Source organism: Cupressus sempervirens, chromosome 5 (genome assembly GCF_028749045.1).
Source record: "Cupressus sempervirens isolate cs-2001-9-10 chromosome 5, ASM2874904v1, whole genome shotgun sequence".
In the NCBI taxonomy this organism is placed as follows: Eukaryota; Viridiplantae; Streptophyta; class Pinopsida; order Cupressales; family Cupressaceae; genus Cupressus; species Cupressus sempervirens.
The window spans coordinates 217002338-217026474 of NC_143122.1; the positions used below are offsets into that span (position 1 = coordinate 217002338).

The window sequence follows — 24137 nt, forward strand, 5'->3', positions numbered from 1 at the left end:
TTGGTTTAGGATGACCAATGGAGATGTTCACAAGGAAATAAGAAAATAAATATTCAAGGCTAGAACAAAGTATATTCAGAGTATGACAACATGCCCTACTTTTTCTTTCAAAGAACCATGGCTAATGTCAAAAGCATATGGGGTAGACTTCCGGAGGGAGTTAGGAGGTCAGAGCAACATAGCCCTGTCAATCTTGAGGCAACCCTTTATCGAGCACCAAAATGCATGCAGCTAGAAAGGAAAACTAGACCAAAGATTTGGTGTCCATTAACAATGCAGCCATCTATGCTCCTTTGGCCTGTGTATGACATCAACTCTAACCAACTTGATAGGTTGCAAGAGGATCATAAAGAGGAAGTTTGGGAAAAAACAATAGGATTCTACTATACTTTTAGGAGTAACAGGGGAGGGAGGACTGAGGTTGGAGACTTTTGACCAATGGCTAGAAGATGCAATGCTTGAGGAAAAGCATTAAACTTATCAGGGGGCAGATGATGAGGCCAATTGTTGCCTCTATTTTATGATAATTTTAATACTCTATTTTTAGTACTACCAAGACATTTGTGAACTTATTACTAGCTGAACTTATGATAAAGTCCAAATAGAATCGTTAACCCATGGGTAGATAGTTATGTCATACTTTGCCAATATTATACATATAATGCAGCATTTCATTTAACTATCAGAATGTGTGTTCTAATATTTGGATTTAATTTGATTGTGCTTATTTGTGTAAATATTTCTACATCACAACTAAATTTTTAGGGAGGAATATGGAGAATGGTCAACAACATTCAAGGAGGAGCGTTAAGACCTAGCTGTGGTGGAAGGACGATAATGGTACCAGGAGACACAACTGCTGCAAAGTAGGAGCTTTTATTCTTGAAATATAGGGATGAAGTGTTCCTATATTCCCTCTATGTTTAGTATTGTGTTGAATTGGTTATACAAACTTTATTACTTCTACCACAAGCTATTATATTTCCTTCTTCTTCTCTAGTAGATTTGTAGTCAATTTGTTTTCTTTCCTATTTTAGAATAAGTGTCGGTCCTCTATTGATAGGGATTGGATTGATAGTTTTGGAGGTTGAGAAAACTTTATGGAAAAACATTATTGACTCTTGTAGTGAGTTGTTTGGTAGTTTTATGTATTGTTTTTATGTGAGGAATTTTAAAATATAATGAAATAATTCTTGGTTTACATTTTGTGTGCATAGGGTAGCAGAAGCCAACCAAGGGGGCCCACTTGGGAGGTGGATTAAATTAGAGTAGTGTAGATTTGATTCCAACATTTCCAGTATTTTAGGTTGAAGTTATAAGTTTCTTCCTACAACATAATAGTTTGTGAATGTTCTTGTAGAATTTACAAGAGCAATTATAGTGGATGGTCTAAGTTGAAATATAAGTTAGCATATAGCTGTATTTCCAACATTCATGTTAATAAAGAGTTAAGTGTGTTACCTTCCTATAGCACTAGTGTAGGTTCTTTCTTTTCATTTTACTTTCCCGTAGCATAAACATAATGACTCCTTAAGAAACCTAGTGCACATATCATGTCAGCCATTTCAAGTATATGTTCCTTGGTTGACAAATTAAAAGCACCTCATGGTGGGAGAAGTAATCTTTAGATTGAATAAACTATTCCTAAGTAAGGCCTTGGGCATGATTATCACATATCTATTTTGAGGTGGACCACATACCAAAGAAAACCTTTACTAAGCACCACAATCTTGTGACCACATGTAGAAAAGGAGCCCTACCACCTAGTTTTATACTTCATGTCTCATTATTAAAATTGTGCTCCCTTTCCATCACCATTTGAGTTGATGATGGCAATAAAATTACGTCATTTCATTTCACTATCCATGTAACACCATGGCCAACTTTGGCAAGGTCATTAGCCACTCAATTTTATTCCTGATATATATGTGCTACATGGATTTTTTGATAATCTACCATCATCCTTCGTATTTCCTCAATAATGATTTTAATCAACCAATTGTATTTGTTCTCCACTTTAGTAGCTTTGATGATTAGTATAGAGTCCCCCTTAGCTAGTTTAGTTACCTACTAAGCTCTTGCAATTCTCAGGCCCCAAAGGAGCACAAGCACCTGAGTAGCTTTATTATTAGAGCCTCCACCATAGTTACCTAAATAAGCTGCAACCAACATTCCCAAACTATTTCAAAGGATAACCCCCTCTATAATGCTACCCAATAAAGTTGACCCATCAAAATTTAGCTTGATCCAAGACTCATGGGGAGGGTGTGTGAAATCATCTACCTTCTATCCTAGAATTTTGAATTGTCAAACTGTGCCACCATCAGCCCCACAGTCCAAGCCATAACCTAGTTCATATCATTTTCACTCGGGAGTGGGGGGAAGGGTTCTAATGCCATATCTAACTGCATTCTTTTAGGAGCATGATAACTTTTTGAGCCACCCCCAAGCTTCTACTAGCTTGCTCCCTAAAAATCCTATTGTTCCTCTCCTTCTAGATTTTCCATGAGATATAAGGTGAGAGAATCAACCATAGGTTTTTGAGGTAGAGGGGGGAAATTGACCCATCCTAGTGGATGAATTGCTTCAGCTCATTATCCATACACCAACTAACCTTCCATAAATCAAGAACCTCCCTCTAGACCCCCATGGAAAAGGGGTAGTGGATGATCAACTGTGGGATAGATTCAACATTTCGAAGACATAAAATGCAATAGTTGGCAAGTTGGTAGCCACAACACTAGAGATTGTCATTGGTAAGGATTGAAACATGTAGAGTTGACCACCAAAAAAAGTTTATTTTCTATAGAATCCAAGGGTGCCAAGTTTTATGCCAATCGGACTGTGCTTCTTCTTCCATCAACCTACAGAGATAAGCCAACTTGACAGTGAACTCCTGCAAGGATGTGAGTTTCCACACCAAAGAGTCCTCAACTGGGATGAAGGGAATGTTGTAGGTGCACAAGAGATCATGTAGTTCCTGAGATAAACTCAATACCCTTGGCTAAATATTCTAAAAAGTAATCAATTATCTATTGGGGGTGATAAAGTCCCAAGTTTGAGGACCATACATTCTAGGGTACATCTCTTGTAGAGGAGAAAATTTGGTTTAGCTGAGGGGGTCCTTTTGGGTCCATTCATCTGTTAGATACAATAGTCCACTAAGATAATTGAGAGGGTGAGGGGGGGAGTGAATTAGTTATCCAAAAATTAAAACATTTATCTTCTTTAAACAAACTTAACCATTCAACCAATGTAAACAACAACCATAATAAGATGCACATAAACAATTAGATTAGATATGTTAACTAGAGAAACCCTTGATCAGAAAAAATCCCATAAATATTCCTTGTTAGAGGATGGACCCTATTAGGAGTCTATTAAAACATTTAGTGCATAGAGTCCAACCCTATTAGGAGTTGTAGTGCAATGTATGCAAGAAGAGCCCACTGCCCAAACATGCAATTTCAACTACAAGAAGAGCTCACTGCTCAAACATACAATTTACTATTATATTCTTTTTTCCTTTTTTCTATCAATTAATTCAAATATTGTTAGACCTTGTAGACTAGGTGACAAACCTCAAATCCGAATATCAAACATTAGATCTATCAGTGAAACCTCAGCAATGAAGTTTCCTTAACTTCGAATTCTACTTTTATGCTACTTACAAATATCATCCTCATCCATGCACATCCATATCATGATAAATTAAAACTTCATTCCTTTATACCAAGTCCATCAAATAATTGCTTGAGTCAACTATTATACCTTCTTAATTAATCATTATAGGACCACATCAAGAGCATGTTACACTTAGCAATAACATTAATCTTTTGCCTTGTAACTCGAAAAAATATTTGTACATGTAATATTATAATGAGTGAGCTTAGCCAAGTCATCACCAACATATCCTCTATACATCTTGAACCTTGAATAGAAATTTTGCTAATAGATATAACAAGTTTACCAAAACATGCCTTTATAAACTCTATCTCAAAATAGACATCACTAAGATTTACATAACTTCTTCTAGACTTATCATTTCTTCTTTTGACATTAACTGCATATACTAGATATTCAGAAGTATCTCCTATATCCTTGGATAGATAGAATACTCAACTAATCGTCCATACCAACTTGGTCTTTCCATTGATCTTCTATTAGATAACACATAAAATTATTATGATGACATTAATGAAAAACTCAGCCATGAATGTAACTTATCATCATAGTAACATATCTACAATATTCCCCCATATGAATATCATCAACATTCATGCTTCCAACAATCTTGCAACAATCTCCCCCTTTGGCATTGATGGTAACATAGATGAAAAACATCTAGTTCCAAGAATACCAACAAAACTATTGTTCATCTTTCTTTTCAAATCTTCTTCATCAATCATTCTCCCCCATTGATATACCTCAATGTGATTTCCATCAAACTATCATTCCATGTCATACTTCTTTTGATCATACTGTACTTGTTCTTCATGCAACTTCTCCCTCATGATGTTCTTTCTCATAATCTTCTCATAATGTTTTTCATGCCAAACTGAACTCCCCCATTGACATCAAAGTCAAAGGTTTTAGCAACAAACTTTACTACATCAAACTCTACAACAACTGATTCTTACTAGCTCAAGTGTCCAAAGACATTGTTCAAAATAACATCCAAAAAGAGTCCTAGATGACTTTGTCCATCATAGATGCTCCCCCATATAGGAAGCATCAACATTCAGCCTAGACAACAGTGGTGCTCTATTACATTAGACTAGTGCACTCTTGCATCTTCTACTCTAATGTAGGAAGGGATGTAACCCCAAGCATCCCTCACAAATACTCAAAAGTATCTTTGGTAAGTGGCTTAGTGAATATATTTTCAATCTTCTCTTTAGTGCTCACATATTCCAAATTAATTTCTTAATCTACAACTTTATCTCTCAACATATGATACTTAAATGAAATGTGCTTAGACTTTGAATGCAATACTAGATTCTTGTAAATGTTTATTGTGCTTGTGTTGTCACAATGTATGACAATAGGTTCACTAATTTCTACCCTTATATCCTTTAGCATTTTCTTCTACTATACTTTGTAAAGTACAATCTCACTTCTTTCTTAGCCAAGAAACCAATCTTCCTCCAAGAAAAATGGCACCACCACTAGTGCTCTTTTTGTCACCCATATTGCCTACCCAATTAGCATCAGTATAAGAACTTAGAGTAAAATCATTAGATCTATCATACCACAATCCAAACTCTAATGTTACCTTTAGATATCTAAATATCCTTTTAACTAATGCATAATGTGCTTCTCTAGGATAAGTATGGAATCTTGCAACAATTCCAATTGCATTTTCTATATCTAGCCTTGTGTGAGTTAGATATTGTAATCCTTCAATCATAGATATGTACTTCTTCTATGCAACAATAGGTGTCTCATCCTTTGTAGATAACTTGTGGACAATTACAATAGGTGTTCTGATGGGTTTGCATGTTTTCAAACCAAACCTTTTCAGTAAATCCTTGAAGTACTTTGTCTGAGAAATAAAGATTCCTTCTTTATTTTGTATAATCTATAATCCTAGAAAATATTTCATTTCTCCTATTATGCTCACCTTAAATTATTTCCTTATCTCTTCTACAAACTTCTCACTTTCCTCATCATTTCCTCCAAATATGATATCATCAACAAATATTACCAAAATCATCAAACCATCATCAATTTCTTTTGAATATAGATTACTATCTCCCATACCTTTTCTATATCCAAGCTTTGTCAAATGCTTGTCCAACCTTGCATACCAGGTTCTTGGTGCTTTTTTAAGCCATGCAATGCTTTCTTCAGTTTGCATACTATGTCCTTGTCATCTATCAAAGGATTTCCTTTAGGCTATTCAATGTATACCTCTTCTTTAGGCTTTCCATTTAGAAATTCTGACTTGACATCCATTTGATATACTTTGAATTTATTTTGTGTCACACAAGCTAAGAATAATCTTACTACTTCTATTCTAGCCACTAGAATATAGGTCTCATCATAGTCTATTGCTTCTTGCTATGAGTAACCTTTACATACCAATCTTGCCTTCTTCCTTACAACTTCTCCTTCCTCATTCATCTTGTTTCTAAATATCCATTTAGTTCCTATCACATTCTTGTTTGCTGGTCTAGGGACCAATTCCCCTGTCTCATTCTTTACCATCTAATCCAATTTTGATTTTATAGCTTGTTTCCAATAATCATCTTTACATGTCTCATCTACATTTTTAGGTTCAACTTGAGATATCAAACATAGTTCTTCATTAACTCTGCTTCTTGGCATGACACCTTTATCTTTACTTCTGATGATTTTCTTAGATGGGTGATCCTTTATCATATTATTTCCTAAAGTAGGAGTTACTATCTCAACTCTTCGCTCTACAAAAATCTCATGCATGTCTTTTCTGTGAACTTCTACTAATAAAATTTTTATACTAATTGTCCAAAACTCAAAAGATTATGATCTAAACCATTAACAAAATATACATCGTTAGTGTTAGTTTTACAATCAAGAGTTATATATCCAATACCTTTTACTTGGCATGCTGCATTATTTCCAATTCTGACAATCCCTCCATCCTAACTTTTGAAGTCAACAAACTTGTTCATATGACAAGTCATATGATGTGAACAGCCAATGTCAATTATCCAATTATATTTCTTCTCAACCTATGACACAAAAGCTACTTTCTCTAGTTTTTCTTCTTTAATTGCCACAAATCTAATTTCATCATCACTAGCCCTTATTGCTTGTTCATCAACATCATTTTCTTCATTTGCATACAAACACTCTTTATTTCTTCTAGGTTTGTAATTTTCTTTATATGTTTTCTCTCTTTTAGGACATTTAGGTGAATAATGAGCATGTTCATCACAAGTCCAACATTTAAAGATTTTCTTACAATCTTTTTCTCTTCTTACCGAAAGGGCTACTCCTTCTTCAATCTTTTTTTCTTCCTTAGATTTGTTGCTACTAGAAAAATATCCTATAGCACTTGTGCTCCTTGATAAACTAGATCAAATATTTAAGGCACCAAAAGTTGTATCTATTAAATTTAATTCTCTAGACTATCTAAGTTTCTTCTCAATTGCTTCAAGTCTTTCAAGAAATGTCTCCTTCATGAAATATTTGGTACAAGATATCAACAACTATATAATTTGAACTGTTAACTTAAAAAGTTTATTTTCTATAGAATCCAAGGGTGCCAAGTTTTATGCCAATCAAATAGCTCTCCTTCTCCCATTAGCCTATAGAGATAAGCCAACTTGATTGTGAACTCCAACAAGGGTGTGAGTTTCCACACAAAAGAGTCTTCAACTAGGATGAGGGGAATGTTGTAGGTGCACAAGAGATTCTACAGTTCCTGAGCTAAAATCCACACCCTTGGCTAAATATTCTAAAAAGAAATCCATTATCTATTGGGGGTGATAAAGTCTCAAGTTTGAGGACCATACATTCTAGTGTACATCTCTCATAGAGGAGAAAAATTGGTTTAGCTAAGGGGGTCCTTGTGGGTCCATTGATCTATTAGATACAATAATTCACCAAGATAACTGAATCAGTTATCCAATAATTAAAACATTTATCTTGTTTAAACAAACTTAACCATTTAACCAAAGTAAAAAACAACCATAATAAGATGCACATGGACAATTACACTAGATACGTAAGCTAGGGAAACCATTAATCAAAAGGGAAACCCCAATGGGAATGATGCCTACAAGATGATGTACTAGTATAAATATTCCTTGTTAGAGAATGGAACCTATTAGGAGTCTATTAAAACATTTAGTACATAGAGTTCAAACCCTATTAGGGGTTGTGCCAACCCTATTAAGAGTTGTAGTGCAATGTATGCAAGAAGAGCCCACTGCCCAAACATGTAATTTCAACTACAAGAAGAGCTCACTGCTCAAACATACCATTTACTATTATGTTCTTGTTTCCTTCATTCTATCAACCGAACCAAACATTGTTAGACATTATATACCATGTCACGAACCTCATATCCAAATATCAAACCTTAAATCACTTAGAAAAAACTTGGCAATGAATTTTCCTTCACTTCTATTGTACTCTACTCAACTTCACATTCCATTCTTGTGTTGCTTACAAATTTCATCCTCATCCATACAAATCTATATCATGATAAAGGAGAATTACCTTCCTTTATATTTTTTCCATAAAATAATTCCTTGAGTTGGCTATTATACCTTCTCAATTAATCATTATAGGACCACATCAAGAACACACTACACTTAGCAATAACATTAATCTTCTGCCTTGCAACTTGAATAACTTTATATGCACACATTATTATAATGAGTGATCTTAGAAAAGACATCACCAACGTGTGTTCTACACATCCTCAACCTTGGTTCTTAGAATAATAATTATGCTAATAGATATGACAAGTTTATCAGAACATACCTCTATAAACTATATCTTATAATTGACATGACAAAAAATTACATAACTTCTTCTAGACTTATCAATTCTTCTTCCAATGTTAACTACATATAATAGATACTTAGAAGTATCTCCCATAAGCTTAGATAGTTAGAATTCTCAACTATCCATCTATACCAACTTGATCTTTCCATTATTCTTCTATCAGACACCACAGAAAACTATTATGTTGACATCAATGACAAACTCAATCATGAATGGAACATATCATAATACTAACATATCTATAATATTCCCCCATAGTAATATCATCAAGATTCATGCTTCCAAAAATCTTGCAACATGATCTTTCTAGAAGTCAATAGAATTACCATTCCCCATGATCCAATGACACCCATTTCTTAGAATCTTCTGAGTGTTAAAAATGTTATTCTATATCTTATAACTATGGGGCAGAGCCTAAGCCCACATGAATTAGTAGAAAGATAGCCCCCCAAATTATTTGCCCATTAAGATGTTTCTCTAGCTACCCTAGGAATTAACCAGCTTCCAACCAATTTTGGTTAATAGGGCCTTATTCAAGTGTCCAATTCTTCTTAAGTTCAATCCTTAATGAGCTTTAGGTCTACACACTTTCTCCCAACTAACCAAGCTCATTCTACCTTTTCTTTGGTTCTGGACCATAGAAAATTATGTCAAATATTCTCAATGGTATCTCTAAATATACTTGGAAGTTTGAAAAAAGATAGAAAATAAATCAAGATGCGTTGCAGAGATGCCAAGAGGAGTTGGAGTTTCCCAATATTGCCCAATATGTTTCCTTTCTAGCCCCTCAAGTTCCTTTTTAGCCATTCCACTAGACCATTCCAAAAATTGTTAGGTATCTCTTTAACAAAAAGCAATAGACCAAGATAGGTTTCAAGGAGGGATGAATCCTAGCAACCAAGGATAGAAGTGACCTTTTCCCACAAACTAGCACAAGTGTTAAAAAATAAACTTTACATTTATGGTAGTTATGCATTGACTAGAAATTAGAGCATACATATTTAGGGTGTCTTTCCATTCTTTGGCTTCATGGATGGAGGAGTCTCCAAAAAGGAATGTATCATTCATAAACTATTGTAAAACTTGGGGGAGGCATCGAGAAGCAAGTTTAACACCCTTAATACTACTAGAGTTAGATAAAGAGATAATATTTCTACTTAGAACTTATGCTGCAACAAGAAAGAGATATGGGGATAGGGAGTCACCTTGTCAAAAACCTTGAGAGGAAGAGAAGAAGTTTCCTGGGGCACTATTGATAATCAACAAGAAGGTAATAGAAGTCACAACATTGTTTATAATTCTTAGAATATTCTCATTGAATCCAAGTTTCTCAAGAATAGAAAATAAGAAGTCACAATTGACCTTATCATAGGCTTTATAAATTTCAAGTTTGAGGGCCATACTTGGGTTTTTAGATTATTCCATCGAATGTATCACCTCATGAGTAGTTATGACTGCATCAAGAATCTATCTCCTATGCACAAGGCTATTCTAATGAGGACTAATCAATTTATCTAGGAGGGGCTTGAACTAATTCACCATAACTTTAGCAAAGATCTTGTAGATCATGTTACAAAGACTAATGGGTCTGAAGTCTCCCATCCTCTAGGGGTCCTTAGTCTTAGGAATGAGAACAATGAAATTTTGATTGAGTTCCTTTAGGAGCTTCCCCATTCTAAAATAATCCCCAATAGCATACACCATGCCATACTTAACAATGTCCTAGAATTCCTAGAAGAAAGTAGGGGGAACCCATCGGGGTTGGGTGATTTGTACTAATTCATACTGAAAGAAACTACTCTAACTTCTTCCTCTTTGACCTTACACATGATCCTATCATTCATCCGACCATTAATCATAGGTTCAAAGGGTTGTAGGATATCAGTTTGTAATTTACTATCAATTTGAGCTAAAGGGGGATTATACAATTATTAGAAGTAAGTGTCAATTCTTTCTTCTATTAGATCCACTTTTGTAACATCCCTCACTAATACATTAGGGGTCAATTTGCGACGTTAATTTGCGATGGCAAGAAAAGATAATGTGGTTTTGGCTTTTTTTTTTTCAATTTTAGCCTGATGGTGTCGTAATTGCGATGGTAGGCATCGTAATTGCGATGCCAGTGGGATATAAGAGAAAAAAAATGCCAAAAACCCTCATTTGAATGAAATTGTGCAACACAGGGTTCTTCTGAAAGGTGCGCACGGGAGAATATTAGGCATCCTTAAAACTAGTTCCATGGAGTTCATTTTTTGAATGCAATGACCCATTCTATTCTCTATGTTTGGGTGGCAACTTGACATCTCCATTCACAGGTGAGTCCTAATGACTCAAAAAGATTTTAAGGCATCAGCGTTTTGCGCACTTTGAGGCTGCATTTTTTCAAGGCAGGGCACTGTTTGCAACCTACATGGATGTTTTATCAAATGGGAGTAGCTGGTTGAAGGAAGGGTGATTAGCAGGAAGAAGGATCTCACTGCCAATGTCTGGTATGTACATGTAAATGTGATAAATTTGTTTATTATTTCTGTGTTTTTTGGATTATTGATTATACAATCTCCTTTAATCTGTCCTAGAGACCTGACTGGCAGCCTAGTAGCCCAAAAACCTTTGTATGACTATTTTGGGCCAACACCAACATATTTCTATGGCAGATGCTCTCTTTTAATTGCATAAATTCACCAGATTAACAAAGGAACTATATGTAAGACACTTCCTAACACCTTCAACTCTTGGAAAATGTCTACTTATACTATCAAATGGTCAATTACAAAAGGAATTCACCCCAAGAATTTTGGAACACCCGAATCCCCAAATCTAGACTCCAAACCCCTATTTTAGGGCCTCCTTGATCTCTTGTCTACACATACTCTTGTAACCAATTAAAGATGGGTTCACCATCTACTGGACATCACATAATATTCCCAATCACCACCTATCTCCTTTGCTTGGCAGATTAGCCGCTGCTACACTTTGTCACACCTTTACAACACATGGTCGGACTATTCTCAACAATGATCACCTCTGTCCCAATGAATTCTGCATATGCATGGTCAATATTATATAATACATGTTAAATTGATTCATTCCATGAATATCAAGCCTACATATTCATGGAATGATCACCATTTCTCTTAAAACCCGACTGTGGTAAAAAAATGGTTAAAGAAAATTACTGTTACTTCAACAGGCGCTGTAGCAGTGAATTCAAAACAATATGGAATTCATCAACTAGTAACTACAATAGTTAAAGAAACTCTTGTAAAATCCTATGAACTCTAATGAATAAATAAAGACTTCCAAAAACCAAAGAATAGTAGAAATCTCAGAGTTTTTTTATTCACCAATGTTACAAACCCGCACACCAGTCTCATTCACTGTCGCATAACAGAGACTCCACAAGATTAAATAAGTTAAGAAACTATCTCAACCAAGTTGTCATTGAATTGAGAATAATTCATTAAACAAAGCACAACTAAACTCTAACTTCACTCCAATCCCAAACTAGCCATTTATGTTTAAATATTTGAATATTTAACTAACAAAAGGTTTTATTTGAATATTCACCCTTAATTTTAATGTCTTGGGATTACCTCCTACCCAACCTAGACTTATCAAACATTATTAAACATTACATCCCAATACTTAGTCCTTTGTGGACATGACCAACATTACACAATGAAGAGTACTCCTTTAAGGACCTTGTAAATATGCCAATGTAGTGTACTACTTGAAGGTCATGATCGATGCTAGGTTCTTCCAACTGATCCTTGGACTCCGCTTATACATTCCACACCTCTGATTTGCTTGGAGAGTTTTGAAGGTCTTCATGATCCATAAGCCTAACTTGAGTGTTTGAGGTGCTCTTGCACCAGTATATTTATTATTTCCACATATATATTAAATATACAAATATATATTCAAACTCATATCCATTCCAAATAATAACCAATATAGTTCATATAGAATTCAATATTAATTCTATATTAATCCATTACTGATCTGAGTGAAACTATAACACTGATAGCAATATCATAGATTCATGAATTCAAATACAATTGGCCACAAACAATACAAGCTTATAGAACATACAGGTATATACCTATGCTCCACAGTATAATGGCCCGCCTAGGGCAAGACATGAAAAATAGCAAACTGCATTTTTTCAACCCAAAAAAGATATAATACACTATACATTGAATGCCCTCAAAAGGCTGTGAAACACTATGCGAGTTCAAGAAAATGACATGTTTATTCAAGAAACCCTAGTTCTAGCAGTGAATAGGCCAGTGGGTTTGGAATTTTATTACACTGTGCCAAACTATTCACAAAGATCTACGAAAACATATAGAGCAAGGAATCAAAGCAATCTAACTAAGAATAACAAGAAATTATGAATTTCAATTCATATTAAGGTAGTTTCTCGAGTTGCAAGCCAAACTGTGACAAAATTGCAGTGTAAATGTTATTGCTTGCTATTAAGGTTTGAGAAAAACCTCAACCAATACATACACCAGGCCTTGGATGACCTTATATATCTCCATATGCCATGTTCCAACTATTGGAACTGACCCATAACCACTTTTGGATATTTTGTAAAATCTTTCCCAAATGTTGAAGTTAAAATGACAACTTTACAACTTTTCAGCATATTGACTCCTATCAACCTACCATCACCTCAAATCGATGTAGAATGCCTTCCTCAGCTACATGAACCATGTCTCCATCCTTTTTAAAAAATTATGCTAAAAGTGTTAGATGATACTCATCAATGACAAGTTAAAGCAATGTAAAGTTGTTCTTTGCCTACAACACATATAACAACAATGTAAACTTATCTTGAAACTTTTTCTTTTCTTGCAACACATATAACAACAATTATAAGTGCTTGCAAGGTATATAGTGGCTTTTGTTCTTTAGGATACCTTTAGGGGAAGAGTATGTGAATGCCTCCTCGTGTCTGGAGTCCAGTTTAGAGGAGATGGCTATTTACACTGCTAAGGTTTGTTGAATCTAATTCTGAATAACATTGCTTGCTATTGTATCATGACAGAAGTGAAAGAAAATGATTTAAGAGTTAAAAGAAAAAAATGGATTTTTTGAAAAGGCTTTAGAAACTTTCAAGTAAATACTATTGCTAATGATTTATTGCTGCTCTATTTTGGTATTTGATGATTGTCCATGCTTAAACATTTAATGTCATTATGGTTATATGAATGGATTCTTTGCCTTAGAACACTATCATCCTCAAAATCCCATATGAAATCTATATGACCATATCATTTCTTCAATATGCCCTATGGATGTCCCTATCTAACTTTATATCTTTTAATTGCTTATAATAACTAATTTATGTGCTTTTTCATGACTATGTTTGACTCATATAATTGTGATCTCTCTAGCACTATGTTGTCATTTAATATTTCTTGCTAAAGCTTGTAAATTTTGTTCCTTTTGCCATGTCATGTAATATGTCTTGCCTTGTAGCTTATATGTTTTGAAATTTTTGTTAGGCCTTGTAGCTTGTATGATTTGATTGCTGGAGAGCTTCTACAACTAAGCAAGAAGGTCGTTGCACGAGTTATAGCCACACGTTCGGGTATGAAAATTGTATATTTTTTAATCTAATGTATATTTTAACTAGACTTGTAGCTTATATGTTTTGAAATTGTTGTTAGGCCTTGTAGCTTGTATAATTTGATTGCTAGAGAGCTTCTATAGCTAAGCAAGAAGGCTATTGCATGAGTTATAGCCGCGCGCTCCGGTATGAAAATTGTTTTTTTTTTAATTCTAATGTATATTTTAACTAGACTTTTAGCTTATATGTTTTGAAATTGCTTTTAGTGGCTTAATGTTGTAAGGTCTCTTGAAATAAGACCTTCAGGCCGTTGGTCAAAGTTTTACAAATAATCTTAGGAATAAAGTCAAAGAAAGTATTTTTAAAATATTAAAGTATTTAGCTAGGTCTAAGAACATTTGTGTACTTTCAACAGTTTTGCTTAGTTTTTGAAAGTTGCAGTAGACCAAAGTTTTCATAGCCCAATTTTTGCTTCCTGCAAAGAACGATCATGTCAGATAATATAAGTGAAGAACAAAACAGGGAGACAATCGCTAGATTGTGGTCTAACTTGAAAAGAAAAGGTGATGGAAAATGTTATTGTCCTTGCAATATTTTTAAGGGCTTAAACCGTAGAAGACTGCTAATCAAAACAGTTAAGAGACATTGTAGGGAGAATGGTCACATTGAAGGGGGGCATGACTATCATCCACTGGTAAGTCGTTCATTCTATCATTTTAACAATTTATATACATATGAAATCACTTGATGATGAGTTGATGATCATGGTTTATTTATGTTAATCAATTTTATATAGGTTGGTCTTCCTAGGGAAGTACATGATATGAACCACAACAATCCGAAGAATATGTTTTTCGAAGTGGAGGAACATGGAGGTGCAAATATCGAAGGTGAAGATAATGATCCCATGGAAGATGACGATCATGCGCCAGAAAACACAATTGAAGAGGATGGTATAAATACATTGATCCATGACACATCTAGTCCAAGCGTATCTGATCATGATGATGATGATAGCCTCGATGTACCTCTACTTCAGAAGGCATACGAGCCCCTATCCAAAGACTCCTAAACAACTCTTCTCTTTGTTGTATTGTTGTTGTTGAACTTGAAGGTTATGAATGGTTTATCCAACATAACAATGTCACATATGTTAAGGTATGTCATATATGTCTTTATAGTTAACAAAGGGTGAATAATGTACCACTAATATTGTTTATATTAACAACTTATATTTTTTGTTGTAGATTGATAGGCGAGTTTCTGTTACCGTCATCAAATATTCTACCTCACTCATATCAAGAATTAACTGTTATGAAATATATTGGAATGGAGTATGAAGCAATACATGCTTGTCCCAATGATCATATTATATATTATAAAGAACATGAATTTGCAACACAATGCCCTGTATGTCATACGAGTAGATATCGAACAGATCGACTAACAAAAAAGGTGCCTCAAAAGGTTCTTCATTACATCCCCATTATTCCACGGATGCGACAATTATTCAGGTGTAGTAGCTTGGCTCAATTTATGGATTATCATGCATGCAATAGAAGTTGAGATGACATTATTCGAATCCCTGCGGATGGTTCAGCATTTATTCACATAGAGGAAAAGTGGCAACACTTCAAAGAAGAACCTCGTAATCTTAGGCTTTCATTGGCAGCGGACGGTGTCAATCCATTTGGAGAGATGAGATCTGTTTACTTGGTGTGGCCTGTTTTTGTTATCAACAATAACATTCCTCCATGGATGTCAATAAAGAGGGAGCACATTATGTTGGCAATGATTGTTTCAGGTATCATATCATTTGATAGTTATTAATTTACACATACTTACAAATCTTGCAGTAAAACAGTCACAATAACTATGTAATGTTACTGTTCATTCAAGTAGGTAAATATCAAGTAAAAGATATGAATGTATATATTGAGCCTCTTATCTAAAAGTTGGTGGAGTTATGGAACGGTGTCACTATGTATGACGTGTCTAGACCAATACGACAAAGACAATTTCAATTCCATGCAATACTTGCATGGACAATACATGATGCCCCAAGGCTAATACATTTTTGTGGTATGTTATAGTAAATTCAAGTTGCGCACAATAATTCTAATTATAAAAATCAACATATTTAATAATCCAATTACATCATTATCTTGTAGGTCTTCAAACAAAGGGAAAATTTGCATGTCCAGTTTGTGGTCCAAAGATGAAATCTCGTCATTCAAAAAGTTTAGGAAAGTAGGTGTTTGATGAGTGTAGACACTTCCTCCATAGGAATCATAAGTATCGAAGTACGAAAAAACATCTTTTCAATGGGAAAGAAGAGATTACATCAAAGCCATGAAGAATGACACCTCGCCTATGGAAGTTGGAATATAATAGAATTAATCGTCAAGGTAATGCCGTTCCACCTAATGGTTTATGTTTGTAATTTATATATTTCTATTGTGATTTTTGTTGACTAATTGTGTAATTGATGATCGTGAAGGTCGTCAAGGCAATACTGACAACCTTCCAAAGGGACTAAAAAGCTATCCCAGACAATTTAGTAGGTTGCCCTACTACGAGCACTTACAAATTGTGCATTTGTTTGATACTATGCATATTGGAAAGAATATAACAGAGACATTGTGGAAAATATTGGATGGAAGGTGTGACAAAGAAAAAATTGTCAAAATTTGTAATGACATACATGAATCCAATCATATTGCATTGAAAAATTTCATTCACTCAAATAGCAATAGAGATCAGATTAATATAAGTGCCCTTCCATGGTTATTAACGGAGCAGCAAAGTGATGCCATAAAAGAAGTCATACGAAAAATTTGATTTCCCACAGGATTTGCTGCGAACATAAACAATCTCATATCAAAAAAAAGTGAATTTGGGCCAGGGCTCAAAACGCATGATTGGCATACTTTCGTCAAGGTAAGTTATGTTCTTCTGTATTTACAATATATTTATAAACTACGTGAATTGTTCGTTATGTTATGTTAGAAAATAATGAAATGATTGGTTTATAATTACTGTAGTATGTGCTTCCTCTATCTCTCCCAGAGCACTTCAACAATAACATCAAACAAGTGATATACGATCTTGGAAAATATAGGAGGTAAGCAGTAATATCTGTTCAATTTGTTGTATATATTTATTATATTCGTGATTTTTTTTCTTGCTATGTAATCTATTGTATATTATTTTGTAAAGTCTCATATCTATATATTTTTTGTGACTTGAATCTCTTAATGTAGGTGGTTGTCATCTAAAGAAATCCACAAAGAAGATATAAACTATTGGAAGAGAAGAATTCCTCATTTGCTATGTGAAATGCAAAAGTGTCTACCTCCAACTTTTTTCAATGCACAGGAACACTACCTCATACACCTAGTTGAGGAGATTGAATTGTGTGGACCTGTACACACTAGGTCAATGTGGATGGTTGAGAGGCATTTGAAATCTTTGAAGGCTTTGGTTTGACAAAGAGCACATCTTGAGGGTTCTATGGTAGAGGGATATATGGTATACCAGACTATGGTGTACATTACTGAATATCTTCTTAAGTTTGCATCAAATATCCATGTAGATCGCATTTGGGATCTCGAGCCTTTTAAAAAATTAGAAGGGGAGTACTTGATGGGGAAAGGTACATTGAGGAAAGTGAGAGGTAATAAATTATAAGATGTTATTGTAATAAATTATTTCTTAATCTTCAAAATAAATCAGTTGTAAGTTGTCTATTTTTTTTTTGTACAGGTGCTCGAGAGTGGGATGCACTACATTTGTATATTGCAAACAATCTTGATTGGATGATGGTATGGATTGAACGATGTCAACATTCTGGTCGCACATTAACATGGGAAGGTGTATCTTCATTGGTTAAAGAAGCTCATCGTAATGGAGATTCCAATGTTACGCAAAGGGAAATAGATTTAGCACATGGTTCAAGAGATTTCCAGGTACGTACAAATTTATTAATCACTCGTATGTTTATCAACTCACGATACAATAATTTTGATATGTTTCACATATTATTGCAAGTTAAACACCACAAGGCTATGTTCTGTAATGGTCAAAAATTTTGCGTCAAAGTGTTGGATTACATGAAGAAAACTTGTGATTCAGGAATAATTGCAATCTTTCAAGTGACTAATATTTCATCTAGAAATGACTTACATCCTCAAGAGTTTGAAAAATCGATACTATGGCATTTTGGATGAGATAATTGAGTGTGACTTTAGTTCTTTCAAATTAGTACTCTTCGTTGTCAAATGGTATAGGCTACGACTTAATCCAAATGATCCTGAGAGAACTGTTATTGAACACGATAATGGATTTACAATGGTTAATACAAGGTCGTTTGACCCAGTTGGGGATGAGCCTTATGTTCTTCCAAGCCAATGTGAGCAGGTATTTTACTCAGAGGTTCCACATAAATCGGGTTGGTCATTTGTTGTTAGACATGAACCGAGAGGAAGGCCAATAAAGTATAATGTGATGGAAGAAGAAGATACCAAAGAAGTAGAAGATGATGTAGATGGTGATCATGATCGACAGTTATTGGATGATGTTCCTGACACAAATTTTCATGAAGAAGAAGAAGAAGATGATGACGATGATGCTGCTACTGATGATGATGATGAAGATGATGTTGATGTTGATGATGATGTTGATGATGACGACGACGACGATGATGGTGAGGAGGAGGATGATGATGACGACAACGACGATGACAAGGATGATGATGATCATAATGATGATGATGATGATGACGACGAGGATGATGATGATGGAATTTAGAGGTATGCCATCAATCCTTAATCTATTTAATATTCATTTCTTGCTAGAAATATATTTGTCTTATATATATGGTTACATAGTTTATTCATTATCTATTTAAAAGCTACAAGTTTCAACTACAAATAGAATACTGCTAATCCATTTTAAAATTATTATAATGGGTTTTGGAAGAAATTACAGTTATCTTAATTAATATAAAATATCTAACTGAATTTCAAAATTTTATGCAAGTGGCTTTAGTCTAGGTGTTTCCTCCACCTCCACACACATCAAACAACTTCAAATAGCATGTCCCCAAGGTGACTAAGCCCTCAACTCATCAGCTGATACAAAAACCCAGTTTTAGCCCTTCACTAGGCCTACTTCCCTAGTAGGCTTATAATGTGAGCCTGATTTAAGTGTTTTATTGTGTAACTTTTAATGTTTTTAATTTTTATGTGATGCTAATGATGGATGTGATTATGATTATGATGTGATTATGCTCACAATAATTGAATTACATTTGCAGGAAATTGAACCCCTTTCAGGAGCATCCTGCATAGTCTCATGGATCAATAGGTATAAGTCAATACTCCTTATAGACAGTCTATTTAATACACTTATCAATAGTAAGATTGATGTTTTCTAAGATCTCTCCCATTTTCAGGTACCAGCGAATAGGTATTTGTCAGAAGTGTCTTCCTCGAGTGAGGGAAATATAGGAATAGAAGAGGAAAGTGAGACATGCAGTTTATCTAGAACAGGGAGATTAACTAGAGGTCAAATGACTAGAAGGAAATTCAATAAATGCATGAAATTTTTCCTTGCTCAAGGGGGTCATGTTCTTATGATGATGAGACGGAAGGTGACATCAAGGTGCCCTTGAGGTACCAACATCTACAGAAACATTGGGTACCCAAGGAACTTCCTCCAATAAACATTGATTTTTGTGTTAACAAGAGGATATATCACATAGCACCATCATCACTACATGGTTTGGGCCTATTTTCTATGGACGGCATAAAGGTGTCTTACAACAAAGTTTTTGAATTAATGGAGTATGTTGGACCATGTTACGATTACAAAAGTTGGATGCATATTGTTAAATATAAAAAAAGTATGTGTAGGTATGCCCTCTCGGCAAATTATGTACAATAGCAAGACAATAATCAAAGTAAAAGTGTGGCTATATACATTGATGGAAGGCCAAAAGCAACAGGGAATATTGCAGGTTTTATAAATAGTACACGACCTGGGTCAACTATAAAGCAACCCAATTGCATATTTGAGGCACGCGAGGGAAATCGTGTATTCATGTGTGCGATAAAATCAATACGTGCAGGGGAAGAGCTTCTTATTGATTACAATTTGAACCACATAGATACAAACGAGGCTACTATCATGGGTGTGGTACATACTATTAAACCAACTTCTAATCAATGACTCCAACATACCATTTAGTCAATAAATTTTTGGCTAACATTTTTATACTTCATCTTTGACACAGGGGCATAATATGGAGCAACCGCCTAGAGGGGATGCCGACGATGCTCCCGGCTCATCTTCACATGAGCAGGTAAAACTCATTTGTAATTGTGCAAACTAGATAGAAGCAAAATGTTATTTTTTTAATGTTGTTTTCTTTATTGTTTTGGAGTAATTTTGATAATACTAATGCTATTATTGTCACAGAGGGCTAGTGGTCGAAGGGAGGGAAAGGAACCTACAGTCCCTGAGTAGGCCCCCCCTGAGGAGGACCCTTTCTATATCGATTTAGCAGAGACTGATGACCCGATCGGTTTGATTAAAATTAATTTAAAGAAAATTAGCAAAGAAATTCTACATTTGGCAACCATAAAGCCTATGACTCAACAAATAAAAGATAGGGCATCTGAATTGTTGCACACATCTGAGTCCTTAAAAGTAAGTATTAATGAAATTTTTAATTATAACAAGAGTTCAATAATGGTTTTTATGTTATGCTCTTTTATGGCATTAATTAAAATATAGATGCATTGTCTTTACAGAGTTTTTTGCTTGATTTCGAGCCCCGTTCCCATGATGAGGGTGCTGCAGGTGGTTCAGGTAGATCGCATGTTCCATTTGCCACTTCTGTTTTCCACTAAATATATATAGGAATGATCATAATCATTGACAATACATGCTCGAACAATCATTTTTTTTAATGCTCTAACAATCTTGTCCATGCTAGTCCACGCGTTCTATATTTATGCATGCTCTAACAATTTTATTCTTCAGCTTCACATCAATTGAATCCTACGATGACACCGCCTCCATCCAGGACAACCACAAATCTCTTTTCGACTGCTGAGTCAGCAACACGCAGCTTACATGCATCGACTATTGCACCATCTGCTAGTACACAAATCTGTCTTTTTCTCTCTTATGATAGCAACAAACAGTTTCTTCTTTACAACTTTATAACATCAATTATCATTTCTTCTTTTATACTTTGATCGTGACAAAGACTTATGAAACTTTTTGCAATAGGACCTGCAACATCATTTCCTAGATGTTCCTATGTTCCTAGTATGGGAACGGTGAAGGATGTCGCATTAATCGTCAGCGACGATGAAGGCATTCCATTAAAAGTAGCCAAAGTTCCAGGTACTTTAAAGTTATTATTATTCTATAGTGATATAATAGTAATTTAGTTTTTGATCACTCTTCATCGACTAATGATCCCATGATTGTTTTGTAGGGAATGATCTTTTTTGGAGAAAACTTGGTGATGAGTGTTTGCGAATATTTGGGCCCACCATGCGTACCTGGTGGAACATCATAGCCTAACTAAAACCCTAAACCACTATTTTGATTTCATATCATTGCTATAATAGTTTTCCTTTTCGTCCATTTCTTGAACTATATTAAAGGTAGCTTCACTTCATTTATGAGTCTAACATGTCTTTTTTTACTTAAAAGGTGGAATCAGCAACGCAAACCGTTGAAGGATTATCTTATAGAGAGCATGAACCAACTCTTTGGACCTCGTGCATTCGAGAGAAACAAGCTCCTTGAAAAAGCTGGTTTATGTTTGAAGTAAATTAGGGACCAGTACAGAAAAAATTTACGGGATAACCCCAAGTACAAGCGTCCACCCTATGTTCCTGAGGCTGAGTGGCAGGCTCTGATTTTGGATGGAAAGTATAAAGCTGACAAGAAAAATAATATTACACCAGTGGAGAGTACAACAAGGTATGTGATACTGTTGAGAATCTAATTATGTACTAATTAACCTCCATATTTATACTATCTAACATATTTCAAACTTTTCATAGATTGCCTGACACATCAAAGGCAACAAAGGCAAGACTAGAAAAGCACGGGACACACAAGCTCGGCTCTAGTAGTTTTTTGAAACTTCAAGCAAGAGTTGTAAGTATTAGTAAATGAAAAATTGTATCAAATTTTTTATATAATGTGAAGGGAAATTCTAGGACTCCCTTATTTAGCTCATCAATTATAAATAAGTCAATAGAATATAATAACAGTAGTGGATTTTCATATTCAATATAAAAAATTCAACAATTGAAGTCAAGACTTCGCAATCTAGATTAGTGAAGAAAACTTGTGATTCACTAATATGACATTATTTAAAATCTCACCCTTGACTGAATTTTCCTCCAATAGTTGAGAATAAAGGCAGTGATTGAAAGAATGAGGGAATGCAGGAGCACTTGCAGCCATTTTTATTTCCAAAGAGCTGAACTAACTCTTACCCAACTTAAGAATTTGGAGAAAATATGTTGGTACAAGCAAAGCATACAAACACGCAACATTTATATTGTAGATTGCTCCATCAAAACTGCTCAATTTTTGTCCTATTATATTGTGATGGATATAGATGATTTGCTGTTGATATTTTAACTACCCTCCATTGGTTGATGAAACAATGCAAGTAAAATTCACCATACCACGCAAAAATGCAGGGCTCAGAGTTCAAGAGATGCCTCACAGAAGATGATAAGAGAATTGACTTCCAACAAGGCTATAGAGTCGTGGCTGAACGGCTATGAGTTGAAATTAGTGTCAAAGGTTCTAATACTGATGCATCTCAGCCACAGGTAAATAAGCTAAATGAAATTTATTTCAAATTGAATACTTTACCAATTAGTCTATTTGATGTTAAGTTCCAATATAAAGTGAGTATATCTATTTTAAGCAAGCAATGATAACAATGCGTAGGATGTTGGAATGCAGCTTGACAATCCTTCTACACAATCTGTGGATGTCGAAGGTTCGCATGATGTGCATCCCAGTGGTGGAGGTATACATTTGCTATTAAATTTTTTATATGTAATTGAAATTGGTGTTTGGATTAACGTAACATTTTGTATAGCAGCTGTAGAGGATCGAGGGGTCGATGTTCATGACCGTGTTGATGTTGAGTCCAGACAAAATGATGTGGTCAGATTAGGTAAAGAGACACAGTTATGTTATTTAAAATAATTAAATACTTGTAACAATTATAATAAATTATTTTTAATTTAACTCTTTTATTTGTTATTGCAGAGGACCCCCCTTTGCAACAGAATAGGAATTTGAGATCATCAAGAACAGAGAACAGAACAATTGATGAGGGGGGAATTGATGATGACACTGATGCTCCTCTTAGAGCTTACATAGAAAAAAGAAATAGAAAGAAAAAAAAGAAATGATTGTCACTACATACCTTAATTGATAATGGTTGTATTTTATGTCTCAATTAATTTAATTATGTGCTAATGAATGTTCATGAATTATGTGTTAATGCAGAATATTGATGAATGTTGCATGTTAACAAATCTAATGTGTTAATGAATGTTATCATGTGATATTGATTGAATGTTATCATGTGATATTGATTGAATGTTACATTTTATTAATGGTTGAAAGAATGAATGAATGTTAGATGTTAACGGGGAATGTAGAGTGATATTAGGGGGAGGGGGTGGGGCCAAATGAGCTTCCACCTTCACGTGGTTGGCCCTGTTTAGTAGAGAATATTAAACTATTCTCGAAACAAAGTGAAGCTCAATAAGATGTAAGTGAAGCTCAAATTGGCACAAATAGGGAGTCTATATGATGTAAGGGGTCATTTGAAGTCCTAGGTTGTCCTAGGAAGAGTTATGGGTGGATGGTAGTGTTTACATGATGTAATAGGCTATTAAAGCCCCTAAATGATGTAAAATGCACTCAAAGTGCAAGATCTGTTATTTCTTGCTCCTTCCCCAATATCAAATGCTTTAATTTTGATCTCCCTGAAGTC

The 24137-nt window shown here is 34.7% G+C and overlaps 1 protein-coding gene across 1 annotated transcript; it reads left to right on the forward strand.

Moving 5' to 3' along the window:
- Positions 1 to 17623: 17623 nt before the first annotated feature.
- On the forward strand, positions 17624 to 21464 carry LOC149555200 (uncharacterized). Its single transcript, XM_089829259.1, has 3 exons — positions 17624 to 17756; positions 17846 to 18048; positions 21420 to 21464. Exons 1-3 carry the CDS (start codon positions 17624 to 17626, stop codon positions 21462 to 21464), a joined length of 381 nt encoding a protein of 126 aa, XP_089685385.1.
- Positions 21465 to 24137: the final 2673 nt, after the last annotated feature.

Excerpts from the sequence above, each read along its gene's own strand:
- LOC149555200 (XM_089829259.1), top strand. The coding sequence starts at position 17,624 with ATGGTGTACATTACTGAATATCTTCTTAAGTTTGCATCAAATATCCAT. Across the intron at positions 17,757-17,845 it reads TACATTGAGGAAAGTGAGAG|GTGCTCGAGAGTGGGATGCA; the intron begins GTAATAAATTAT and ends TTTTTTGTACAG. Across the intron at positions 18,049-21,419 it reads ATGGTTCAAGAGATTTCCAG|TATGGGAACGGTGAAGGATG; the intron begins GTACGTACAAAT and ends CTATGTTCCTAG.